General features: G+C 35.1%; 1 protein-coding gene across 1 annotated transcript in view; it reads right to left on the reverse strand.

Annotated features, from left to right (window-relative positions):
• GRM8 (glutamate metabotropic receptor 8) overlaps positions 1-14,184 on the reverse strand; it is a 340,790-nt gene that overhangs the window by 265,581 nt on the left and 61,025 nt on the right. Inside the window, exon 3 of the mRNA XM_071550012.1 lies at positions 9,551-9,767. Coding sequence (XP_071406113.1) covers positions 9,551-9,767 — 217 coding nt within the window. The remainder of the gene's footprint in view (positions 1-9,550; positions 9,768-14,184) is intronic.

Below are 14,184 nucleotides of genomic sequence, written 5' to 3' on the forward strand. Positions count from 1 at the left end.
TAACAGACTGTATGATCCTACATAATTTAAAGGACCTTGAAGAATAAATGCATTCAGGAGGGGGATATAGTTACATAAGACATACTTATAAGATAACTTCAAATATCTCTGCATTCTGCTCTTATTAGTACCTAGGTAGCACGCAATAGCAGTTACTACCAAAACAGATATATCACCCTTGCATATAAAAACATTAAAGTTCAGAACAGAGTTTTCAGAAACCTTTAGGAACTTGGGATGAATAGGCAGAAATTGGGAAGTAGGGAGAGAGAAGGGATTTCTGAGGACCAAAACCAGTGAAAAACAAAAATAGAAAGAAACAGTCAAAATTCAGCACTTGAAAACATGTGCTCTAGAAATGTCTACGAGGTTTGATTTGTATAATACAATGCTCTTCGAAAGGAGAGGGAGAGTATTGAACAGAAAGATTGGAAAATTTGAAAATGGCATAAAATTATTTGCAATAAACAAGAGCAGAGTGAGGAGACAGAGTACTCACAAAGTTAGATAAACACATTTGTCATAGAAAAATATTGACTATTGACAAATACCAGGCAGCACCGACTAGCAGGTATACCTGGAATTGTTCACACACATCATTGAGTTCTAAATCAGCAGTAGCTATTTGTTAATACACTTTGAGTGTCAGAGCAGATTGCTTTTGGAAATAATTTGCTTGATACCCAGCAGCCAACAGAAAAAACTTACAATTTGTCAGGAGGTATAAAAAATAGGGCTGAGAATAAAAATGAGATTACAATGACACTACATAAATCAATAGTAAGGCTTTACTTGGAGTGTTCAGTCATGGCTACACATCTTAACAGAGATATAAATGAAAGAAAAGATTTAGAAACTGACAACAGAAACCATTAAATGGCAATTACTCCATATCTTCTAACCCAGAGTTAAGATACATAAGAAGGCACACTATGAAGGAGGTTAACTGGATTCTCCTACATACCATTTGTAGCATCCAAATAAGAGAACATTTAATGAGTGAGGTTAAAATGATAACAAGAAGAAACTATAATGGATATAAATTTTCATGCTTCAGGCAACATAAGCATCAACCACTAAATACCTGGGGTTACAAAACACTTCTTGATAAGTAATTCTGCCAGTGACTAAGTAACATTGTGATATCTTTCTCTTCGATGTATTGAGGCCACCACTGGAAACAAGATACAGACTCCCAGTGTTTGACTCAGTCTGACACTTCCAGTGTTTCATTGCTTTAACTGCAGCCACAGATCACAAAAGAGTGATACTAAGAGTATATTGCTAATATCAATTATGAGGCATTTCTCACACATGATTTTTAAAAGGTATAATTCTCCAGGAAGAAAACAAGGTGGAAAAAAATGCTAAACATTTAAAATTACTAGAAAGACAAAAGAACATACAGAGAGGTAAGTGAAATTTTCTCAGCAAACTCAAGAGCCTCAAGAATTTGTATGTACCTTCTTAATGTGAATGAGACTGCTGAGTCCAACCAGCAAAACCTGAGAGTAGCTCAGTTGGTTAGAGCATGGTGCTAATAACATAAGGTTGTGGGTTCGATCCCTGTACAGGCCATTCACCTAAGAGTTGGACTTGATCCTTGTGGGTCCCTTCTGACTCAGAATACTCTGTGACATGAGAAACAATTCTTCCTGACAGGAACATAAGATTACAATACAATACCCTTTGACATGTTAACAAAAGAACTATGTAAATACAGCCCAACCCCATGTCATCACAGTCCTTGCTGTTACCCTTACTCAGATGATGGCCTTAAATACAAGCTCTCCTTACAAAAGTCTCTGCATGCCCATCTGCATGTTCCATTAAAACATGAGGAATATAGACAGGTTATAATTTACTGTCATCCTTGCATCATGTTTTTAAATAGTATTTTCTGATCAGTCCATCTCAATTCCTCTTTGTACAGATCCTTCTTGCTGAAGCATAATGCCTAGCATGTGACACTGAAACTTTTACTTTTCCAGACTGTGTCTTCAGATTTGGACTCTAAGAATATCTCCCAGTACCCTCCTAGTCCTTCTGAGATTAAGGCCGCCTCCAGATTTTACAGTATTCCTCATTCCAAATCCATCTAGGTTAAACACAAAAATATTGTCTAGTACCTGATCCAGCATAAACAACTATCAAATAGCACACAATGTATTCTTTCATTTAAACAGGAAGCTCAGCAAAGTTTTCTAAATAGGTCTGCATCCAGTCTATGCTATTTTCACCTGGATCACAGTTCCCACCATTAAGTGTTCTGTTGACAAAGTTCACTCACATGGACTCTGATCAAGGTGGGGCCATAGTCTGCCTATTCAAACCCCAGTTACAGCTAGACTCACATCATTCACACCACTGCACTACAAAAGGTGCTTGGCTGGACCTTTTGTGAAAACAAGCTTTCTGATGAAATGACAAATAACAGAAGTTTATGTTAAAAAAAAAAACGACAAAGGAACTCAGTTCTTGATAAAGGAGGAAAAAATAACCTCACTTATGGCAGAAACTGTGAAGATTCTGGGTCTTATATTAATAGATTTTTTTTTATTACACAAATTAAACACAACCACCATGGAAAAGAAGATAGTTTATTTCCCATAGCCCTCTGTCTTGCACCACAACAAAATTATAATGCAAAACCAAATATGGGTAGCTTTATTCAGACTGCGAATCGTACTGTGTCTCCTTGATGCTTTCCCTTCTAGCATCCCCTTCTGAAATACTTTTACTTGACCCAAGAATATTCACTGGGATTAGCAATTAAAATCAATCTCCTCTTAATGGGACTGTGTGAAATTTATGCATAAACAACCAGAATGACTACATTTTGATTCAGAAATTTCCTTTGCTTTCACAGGAGCTTTTTGATTATATGTGAATTATTTGCTATTAGACTCCTTCTAGCAAAAGAGAGACACAGGATCTATGAGAAGCTAAAGGCTCAGTGGTATACATACTAATACACAGAACAACAGCACTTGAGAAATTTCATTGCTGTCATCACATTCAAACCTATATACTTATCCTACTTTTTATTTCAGAAATTTTAATAACAATTTATATGGCCAGAAAAAATTTCTTATAATCACAGATGTCTCAAGCATAGTACAGACTATAGTTTAAGTAGTGATTTCTAAATCTGGCCCAACATTTTGTACTGTACTTCCTTTTAGAAAGATTTCACTTAATTATTTAATCTTCAAATAATAAATCAGTATCCCTTAGTATTTTTAAATGTTTTTTTCATCTCTAATATTAAAAAGTACACCTTACATCTTATTTGAAATGGTTTCTCTAAAACTAGTGACTTTAGTTTATAGATACTGAAATTTATAATCCCCAACAACAGCTGCAAAGAGCTCCTTGTTTGAAAAATCAGTTTTCATCATGAAAATGCATGTTCATTATGAATACCATATTTCAATAAAAGCACTTCTGTTGAATCTAATTTTTAATCTAATAAGATTGTTTTCTTAAAATTAGTGTCAATACTTCTAGAATTTTGTTTGTATTTTTACATTTAAAAACTTGAACTAGATATCATGATTAAGTTAAAAGTTTTGCAATGGCTACAAACAAGCCATTGCACTAAAAGCACTGCTGAAATAAAACCTTACTGGAGATGTTTATTATTCTTTCAATTTGTGTTCATAATCAAAGCAAACATCTGATGTTCACAAGAAGTAAAAAGAAGAAAAAAGTCATAGTCCAATGACTTCTGTAGTACTTACAGCACTATAACTAGAGAGCTTTCTGCAGAACATTTAAAAAGTGTCTCAACTATTTGACTGAAGAAGAAATCTCTCAAGAATTATTAAAGTTCCTCTCCCAACAATTTCTGGAGGGTCAGAGAGCATACCAAGACAGTAAGCTTACTGCTCCAAGATACTTCTCTAAAATGATAGAGAAAAAATAATTATAGCTAAAGAATATCACATTGATTATCACAACTGAGAGAAATTAAAATGGTCCTTCATTTTACATTCTTAGAAATTACACTGTTCTTTATCAGGTACTAATTGGCACAAATATTAAAAACTGCTGGAATAATTTTCAAGCTTTTGCAATATTACTACACCAAGCATCTGATTTTCTAATTTTTCATACATCACTTTGAAGCTCCTGTAACCAATTATATCATATTATTATTAATTACAGCTTGCAGCTTGAAATACAGTGCTATCACTAGAATTTACCTTCATAAATATAAAAGTAAAACTTGAAATTGAATTAAATTGTTTACCCTTTGTTAGGTATTAGTTAGGAAAATTAATTTGTTAAGCTTGAAAACAGCCATTAAAGGAGAAATATCTCTGGAGAAAAGGTTATATTTCATGTATTGTATTTCTTCCATCTTCATGTTTTAATCTTCTATGAAATAACAACTTGGGGATGGAAGGGAAATCTATTCATCAGCTTACTTTACAAAATATGAACTAATCTTAAAGCAATCCATCTTATTTCCAAATTATCAATGACTAAGTGGAGAGAAAAAGTTATATCCTTTAAATTTTATTTTCCTGCCCAAACCTCCCTCACCAATTCCCAATAAACTTTCACATTACCCATTGAAAATTTTAGAATTTCAAAAGTTGTTAAAGGTAATTCTCCCTCTCTGGAGACATTCCAAATCCACCTGGACTCACTCCTGCATAACCTGTTCTAGGCAACCCTGCCTTGGCAGGAGGGTTGGACTAGATGATCTCGAGAGGTCCCTTCCAACCTTAACTATTCTGTGATTCTGTAAGAAGAAATCCAGTAACCTGGAGAAAACAGGAGGTACAATGCACAACTCTAAATACACTAAAAGAGCTGATGAGACAAAGATGATTTAAAAACTACATCAAAGTATACACCAACCATTCCCTATGTAAACAAAATATAGCTGCCTATATAGAAGGCCAAAATAATTTAAATAAAACTTCATTCAGCATATGTATTTGTTATCATTAAATATATAGTTTTCAGTGTCAATGCCATGATAAAATATTATGAAAGCTCATAAAGTACCTGTGGAAACTCCTCAGAAAAATGCTGTTAACTGTAATATATCAGTATAAAAGGAGGAGGTGAAACTACAGAACCCTGTTCCTAAAAACAGGTATTCAAGGACACACGCTGATATGAAGTACATTATTCTTTTCTGGGGTAAAGCTACCATGAAGTTATGTCATTTTGCCTCATTCAAAGATCTGGTCCTAAATGCTCTTTGCTCTCTTCTTTACACCTCTGAAAAGACACAGAAAATCAATAAACAAGCAAAAAGAGGCCAAGTAATGCTCAAGTTTCTCACCTATTCCAAATGACCAGCTCAGTTCCCTGGCTTTACCATTTTGCCTCTTCTTCTAGTAGTTTCATAAGTGTTTCACTGCCAGTACCTATCAGTAGTTGACCAACAGTGGTGAATAAAATCTGTCATGTAGCATTTCATTCATTACACTTTCCAGTACAAACATTGCACTAACTGAGCAAGTATTCTGAACCCAAAGAGATTTGTCTGAATCAAATGCTTTTGTATTTTGAATCATTTATTTTGTCAAAGATAATTAACAGGAAAGCAAATAAAAGACCAATATTTAGCATCACACTTAAATGAGGACTTAGTAAAATGTGCTTTTTTCCCCCCATATTTTAGTTTTTATTGGTGAGTCAAGTTTCAGTTTAATGCTTAAATTCTTAAGCAATTTGCATGAATTAATTTCTTTGGTCAATGTACCAAAATTATTTGATCACAATGTCAAAATGATTATACACTAATATCATTGATTGACTTTTTAATGGAAGTAGAAAATTCTATAAATTTTAATCACTGTCTCCAAAAAATATTGCATGGAAGAATGAGTTGGAACAAGGACCATTCCTTAATCTCCTTCCAATCATTGTCATGTAAAATATTTAATTTCCAGCTATGCTTTGTCCCAGACAGAATCTTTGTCATTAAAATAAGAGGAGATTTTGATATGTCATATATTTGGTGACATGTCAGGGTGGCACCACTTTGACCTTTTCAGTATTCCACATTTCATTTGGGAGCCTGTTTCTTCCCTTCTGCTTCTGTTACTGATCAAGAAATAGAAGTTGAACAGAGGACCAATCAAACTGGAAATTGGAGGGAAAGAGTGAAGCTCACAACAAAAAATTACATTAAAATGTAAGTACATTAAATTAATCTCTATTTTAAAAATATGTAAAACCCTACCTCTTTCTCAACTTCAGAAAAAAACAAACAATAAATCAAAAATAAGCTTTCCTAATTATATTTTCAATTCTGTTACCTCATATGTCCTCTCATGCACTGATTTTTTTTCAGAAATTAATATATCAATATCTTTCACATCCTTTCTTCAAGTTTTTTGCTTTTCATTATACTGATCTTCACATTCATTTTGCTTCCTGTTGTTGGCTACTTATCTCAAAGGGGATGTAAAGTACTCAGCAAGGATTTGAGCTGTCCCATGCATTTGTATGCCAGCTGCTCAAGGGGAACAGTATCTTAATTAGGTTCTCAACACAAAATCTATTAACACAGAGCTCATAAGTTTTGCTGTTATGTGCAGTCTTACACTGTATGATGACTGTTGCAAACCTATGTAAACTCCATAGTCTCAGACCTCATAGTTAAATGCTATTCAAACTTTCCATTTTAAAAGCATTTCCAGCCCTATGGTTCAGGTGAAAAGTCTGAGGACAGAGAAGAATTGAATCAGGCTGAAATGGACATTAAAAAATCATTCCATCCACCCTCCAGCCCCAAGAAAGAAGTAACTATGCTTACCTAATCACTGGGCAGGTGTTTGTTTACTACATTCTCCCAGATCTTTAGCAATGGAGGTTACAAAATGTCCCCAGGCACTCTGCTATAATGCTTTGTCTTACGTATTAAAAGGCACGTTCTCCAAACATAGGTAGATTTCTTCTAGAGACTAATTCCATTACTTATGTTTACGTACTCTGTATTTGGGTGAACAAGTGGTCTTCTATCTTTCTGTAAAAGGCTAACTGAAAGCATTATTTTCCAACACCTTCCCTTCTTAGTCAACTCTTCTTCAGGCTAACCACCTTGCTCAGTTATGAGGTTCTAAAAACTGACAGGCAAATTGGAGGATTACTCAAATTATTTTACAGGTGGTAGGTCCACCTGTATGTTCCATTAAAACATGAGGAATATAGACAGGTTACAATTTACTGTCATCCTTGCATCACGTTTTTAAATAGTATTTTCTGATCAGTCCATGTAAATTCCTCATTGTCCAGATCCTTCTTGCTGAAGCACAATGGCTACCATGTGTCACTGAAATTTTTACTTTTCCAGGTTGTGTCTTCAGATTTGGACTCTAAGAATATCTTCCAGCATTCTCCTAGTCCTTCTGAGATTAAGGCCACCTCCAGATTTTACAGTATTCCTCATTCCAAATCCATCTAGGTTAAACACGAAAATATTGGCTCATACCTGATCCAGCATAAACAATGCACAACGCATTCTTTCATTTAAACAGGAATCTCAGCAAAGTTTTCTAAATAGGTCTGCATCCAGTCTATGCTATTTTCACCTGGATCACAATTCCAAAATTGGCTCAGGAGAATATATGTGATAGTTTATATCGCAAGACAAAATTCAAGAGATGTGACACATCAATTGCTTTTTCTCCAGCTATAATCTGTTATCCTGTCAAAGAAAATTATTAGATGGCTTTGATACTATTTGTTCTTGACAATTCTGTACTGGCTATCAATCTTGTCCCTGTGGTTACATATGATTTACCTGATTATTTACTTGAACATTTTTCTAGGAAATAAAAATTACTCGTCTGCCCTGCCTCCCTCTGCTTTTCTTCTTCAGAGCCATTAGAGTCTCTGGTACCCACAATAGTTGGCAAGTTGCTGTGAGCACAGAGGTTGCCAAACTCAAGTGTTCTAGTAGAAAACATATTTCACAAAGGAAAAATTTTTTTTAAAAAACTGAATAAATAAATCAAACCACAAATCATAGCTTATTATGCTTCTTCTTATTACACAGATCTTGTAAAGTGTAGGACACCCATTCATAATTTTAACTCTTTTGGATTCGCAATCCTGTTAATAATATTTATTTATTTAATATTATTCATGTCAATAATTTATCAGATGACAATGGTCTTTTTTATTCTAGAACAGACCAAGATCCAACTGACACCAAATGAAGTTGTTGAATCGCAGTTGTTTTTGCACCCTTTGAAGATGTTTCATATTGCTGGAAATGGAAAACAGTAAAAAGTCCTGAACACTGTATTTCATTTGCTTGCTTTCAGAACTCAGCAGAACTAGCTGTGTTGCAGATTGTTTCAAGAAAAAGTGGTTTTTTCAGCCAATGAACTCCATAGTGAGCTTCTGGGGAAGCCAATCTATTTACAATAGATGAACCATCTCTTTTAGATATGAACTGTGAAAGAATTATCCATGCCTTTGCTAACTCCAGATCAAAGTAAGGTACTGTAGTTAGATTGTCTCTCCCATGAAAACACCTAAAATCTGACAGCACTGATCAGAAAACAGAAAAAGAATATTTATTAGTTAAACTATTGAGGATATTATGTACACTGGTTCCCTAATGGCATGAATCACTGCAGTTTTGTTCTACTGCCAGATTGTTGAGAGAAATCACTTTCCTTTATGGTTCAAGCATTAGTACCTGAAACACACATGTGCCTTCCCATATGACTGAGACAGTCTCTATGTTCACATGCAGTTATTTAAAGTGGGAGATATTATCATATTTTCTCACCCAACCTGATTCAAAATACCAGACTTCATATGTACATTCCCTGAAAGTCAAATCCAGTAGATTAATCCAGGCTTTCTGAGGAAGAACATGGAGACTGTTTGCAGGGTTGTTTTTTTGGTGTGTCATTTAACACTGCACTTAGTGAAAGACTAACTCCACTTTTAAACCACCTGCTACTCATCATCTTATTCCTTGCTGTCCAAAACCCACTGCTCCAGAGAAACAGCCATTTTTTTTCAGGCCAAAAATAATTATGGTATTGTGATTAAAAAAAAACCAAAAGGATCAAAGGGACTTAAAATACTCTCCATAATAACGCCTATAATTTGTACAGTACAGTTCATCGTGAAAGAAAAACAAGGTTATGTCTTTTACTTTGGAGGGGTTTTTTGTTGTTTTAAGGATTCATCAACATTAAAATCCCTAGATTTATCAGTATTGAAACATGAAAGAAGCTCTCACTGGATTACAATTTTCCTAAACCAAATCAATCACATCCTCTCAAATCTGGTTGTAATTCAGCTGGTGGTTGCTTTTTGTCCCTAACTCATGAAGAAGCTCCCTTTTTCCTGTAGGGGCAAGAGACACGCATTTTTTGCCTTTCTTCTTAAATTACTGCCAGAACCACCATCTTGGTAGACATGTGAGAAGCAAAATCATTCACTTGAGTCCAGGTAACGCAACCATGGGTGTTCTGATCACACTGTATAGACCTAAGCAGAACTCAGTGATGCTCTGCAACTCGGCAGCTATAAACAAAAAACCTGATAAACATACCAATTTCTCTGGAGATCTGGGTGAAGGCCTCCACACCACTCTCTCCGTAGTTGCCTTCAGAAGCCAGTGTTGAGACGTAGTTCCACCCAAGGGCTGTCACGATGTCAACCATGGCCTGTGCTTGGTAGGAGTCTGGTGGAACCACTCGAGAGAAGTAGTCATACCTGGTGTTATCGCTCAGTTCTGGAGCTGTAGATGCATAGCTGATTTGAGGTATCTGCAAACAGAATGACAAGTCATTCAAGCCAATCTAATAACATTTTACAGTATATACTTCTATGTTTGAAATGCAGAACCAAATATCTTGTTTTAATTAAATCAGCTGATTAGAAAGTGTCTCAGATTTTGCATAATGTCAGTCAAGCCTTATTGTATAATACTCTCAGCAAGAAATAATGCATTCAGTCTTTCTCCAGATGTCATGATTCTTGACATGTAGATGTAACAACTTTTTTGATTCTGGCTCTGATAGAAACAAGTAAAAAAAAAAAAGTTGGAGGGGGAGGAGGAGGAATTCTTACTATTACTACCAAAGATGAAAAGTCACTTTTGATGACTGTGGTTCTTAAAAATTTTACACTTAATTTTGACAAGAAATTTCCATTTAATTGTTTTCTTTACTTATGTGTATGCACATGTGCGTTCCCATTTTATTACTATTTTTCGAGCTTTCTCTGTTATAGATTTTTCATTTTCCAGTTTTAATATGGTATTGCGCATGATTTAAGAATATGAAAGCTATGTATTTAAAGCAAAAGCTATCCAATGGGAAAAAAACACCTAAAAAATTACCTATGCATGGCATACATACAGAGGAGAAAGATTACAAGGATGGTAAACTTTGTAGAAAACACCTCAACATTCTAAGTAAAAACAAACCTAAATAAATGAAATACATTTCAAAATACATTATGAATCTCTAAGGAAAGAAAAAAAATAAACCACAATGAGGGCTGCTTTCTGTTAACTCTTGTCTTAAATAAATTGTTCAGCAATGTCCAGAAGAAATTGTCTGTAAGCAAGACTCAATTATTCCAAACAGTAATTTGGTGCAAAAAAAATTTAAATAAACATTTATACTAACTTAAAAGGGGAATTATTTTCCCATTTAAAATGGTAAAACTGATGAAACAGTCATTAGATTGAAATGAAAGATACTGCAAACCTTGCATTGCATTTTTTATCTATATTAACAATAGGTGCTTAATACATATCTTGCATAATATAAAGGAGGCTTCAAGAAAACAATCTGAATGGACTTCCTAAATTGATTCTGTTGAGATCTGAATTTAGCAGCCCCAGGCAACAGGTGACCTGGTAAATGCTCATTGTCCTATTAGATGTTATAGTGGAAGGTTTCAGTCCAACCACTACACACTGTACAGTGCTTCCTTGTCAGTACAAACTAAAAAAGGGATTTGGGGTAAATGTAAGGGATTCAGACTCTGTTCATTAACCACACCTGCAAAGCCAGCCAGAAAAAAACAGTTCATTGCCTAAGGGATGGCAAAATCGCTTCTCAGTCAGAAAGAAACAAAATAAACTTTTATATATCTTGGCTGTATTCTTCCTTAACAAATTTTATACACATGGAAAAGCCTCAGAATAAATAATCTGAAATGTTTTTATAATAGCAATCAGAGAGAACCAAAAAAAGGAGAGGTAGGATCACAGAAAAAGTTAAAGCTTCTTTTTGTGGAAATCAATATTCCTAACATAACAAAGTATGTTACCAAGTAAAAACAAAGGATAAACTGTTCTTACAAAAATTGCCTTGTATAAATTCCCTTTCTTTCAGATAGTATTTGAAACATCTTTATCTCCTTCCACACAAGAGATTTTTTGCCTGTAATAACATAGTTATGCATATTTAGAGCACATATCATTCCCTTTCCAAACTTCGTCTATTACTCTCTAAACCAGTCATTCTTTTTACGTATGGAAAAAAGAAAGATACCTTTTGTGATTTTACTTATTTTGCTTCTTGATGTTCTGTTACACAAATACTATTCCACTGCTGTTTTCCTGAAAGTTATTTTATCAATAATGTCAGTAAAATCAATACCAGTAAGAAATCTTTTAGATAAATACTTTGGCACTGAAAATCTTGGACCCTAGACCACAGACTTATATCCATTCACTTTCTCAGTTCCCATTTCTCTTCAGGCATGAGATGAATAACAAATCTTGGATATGTGTTTGTAGGAGAGTCATTGGTTCAACTACAGCAATGAGTAGTTTCAGTAGTTTCAATAAAGATATTGTATGTACTATGAATATCACTTATTTGGGGCCTTGGGATACGCAGAGAAGAAATGTTACTTTTCTATTTTTCAGCTCTTTGCAGTTCAACTTCTTCCCTAGAGTTATTTCTAATAACACTGGAAGAAAACAGAAGGTAAATACAGTCCAAAACCAATACCTGGAAATCACTAGGCACAATAGTGTGCTTAAATCACCACAGTTTTATAACTTCTGCCAACTTTTCACTAGCAGGAAAGAACAATATGACATGTAAAAGTAGGCAGTAAGATACTCTCTAAATAGCAAGCCAACCCTAAGTCTTGAGGAAAAAAGGGTTCTTGCAATGAAATTTGTATTTATTTACCTTATTTGGTTTTGTATATATCCCTCAGGATTATAAGCAACACTACATTCAAGAATTTTCTCCCCAGAATTCAGATCTCCCACCCAGAAATGCCTCATGGATTTTTTTTAAGCATTTGTCTTGGTTTGAGGGAAAAAAACCAAAATGTTTACCCACAAGCGGGGGAGGGGGCCTTCTCCACAATAATCACGCCACTCTTTATCAAATTTAAGAAAAAAGGCATTTTAATAGAAGGATAACTGTTCTTAACTGCTATATATAAACACTTTATATATAAAGTGCAAACCGCTTCCCCAACACCACAAGAGAAAGAAAAAAAAAAAACAAAACCAAAACCCAGCAGGTTTTCCTCCAGGAGGAAAAGTTATACTTAAGCAGTGTCAAATGTCACAGTCCGGCTGGCTGCGGAGTGAGTTCCCAGTAGTTCCCAGTCCCTCTCCAGCGAGACACATGAGTGGTGAGCTCTCAGATGAACTCTGTGTCTCTTGTCCCAGATGAAGGAAAAAGAAAGCTGAAAGTGGGGAACCACCACGTGTCCTGCAAAAGCAGCTGCAAACCTCTCCCTCTCCTGGGTCACTGCCCCAGCCGGGGCGGGCAGGCTGTGACGGTGCAGGCGGTGGTCAGTGCAGGTGGTGGTCAGACTGCAACAGAGGCCGGGATCCCAGATGCAGGAACCGGGAGAAACAGCCACGGCGAGGAGAAAAAAAGCAGCAGCTCAGCCAGAAGCCCCAGCAGTGCCAGCAGAGCCACTTCTCTCCTCGGCATCCACCGCTCCTGCCTTCCACGGAGCTAAGAAAAAAAGATGTCCCCAAAAAACAAAAGAGACAAACCTGCCCCCATCCAAGTGATCAGTAGTTAACTGCTTCTTTTGTTAACTGCTGGCATGGGCAGTTAGTGGCAGGGGAGAGAATTCACATAATAATCCCAAACTACAACAGCATTTTATGCAAAGTAAACAGAAACTTCCTTCCTTCCCTGCTTTTAAATGTACATTTGTATACAAGGTAGCTCTGAAGAATATCTTCAAAATTTGAGGATTTGGAGTAGTTACATAGAAAGTGAAAAGACTTATAATGAGACTCAAGAAAATTCTTTGGCATAAGGATACATTTTTCAGATTTAGTGGTTCAATAATCCATGAATAAAAAACATATACATGAAAATGTAAAAGCTCTAGTTATGGACTGTAAGTTTAATAAAGCATTTTACATGTCCCCAAGTACATATTACAAGATAGAGCATAATACTGCCTAAGCAAGGGAACTGTTATGCTCTATCAATTCAGTAATATGTGTTTTTAAAACTCCCTAAATACAGACAATATTTATGCTTTAAGTTCCAGTGGTCCCTTGAGACAAATTTGCATTTTATAAGAGACCTGTAAAGGAGTTTTATATTTCTCATTCTAGATTTCTCAGTCTAAGTTTTCAAATTTAAATAGCATACTGGTAACATTTACATTGTACCTAAGTGGTATATATCACTGTTAAGTGTGTTTCCTTCTCTTTTGGGGAAATAAAAAAATCAATTATGTAACCACATTTGAATCGGTTCCCGCACAACAGCTGTCACATGCACTGACAATTGCTAAAAGCATTCTTGTTTGAATGCTCATTGATATAATTTTTCTATTCTTTCCTGCCCTATGGTTTGGCCAATGCCTCCCATTAACCTATAACCTGCTGATAAACTCTCAACTTCTAGTGGATGACAGACTTGACCTCTGAAATCATTATACAGAGAAATTCATAGAAGCCTTATTATTATTACTTTTAAATCTTAAACTATCTATTTAAAAAGAAAAAAATCCTAGTGTGATTTTTTAAAACAATATCCAGTTTTATTTACTTACTAGTCCTAAACCTGATACATACTGAACTACTCCTGAAACTACTAGCGATCCCTCACCTAAGTCAGTGGAGGCTTCATCTCATTCTATTATTTAGTCACTGGCACCAGAAAATTCTTCTGTATTCTTAGAAAAGTAAAAAAATTTGGAGGGGGAAAAGAAAAAAGAAAAAAATAA

The sequence above is a fragment of the Pithys albifrons genome, chromosome 3 (assembly GCF_047495875.1).
Source record: "Pithys albifrons albifrons isolate INPA30051 chromosome 3, PitAlb_v1, whole genome shotgun sequence".
Lineage (NCBI taxonomy): Eukaryota > Metazoa > Chordata > Aves > Passeriformes > Thamnophilidae > Pithys > Pithys albifrons.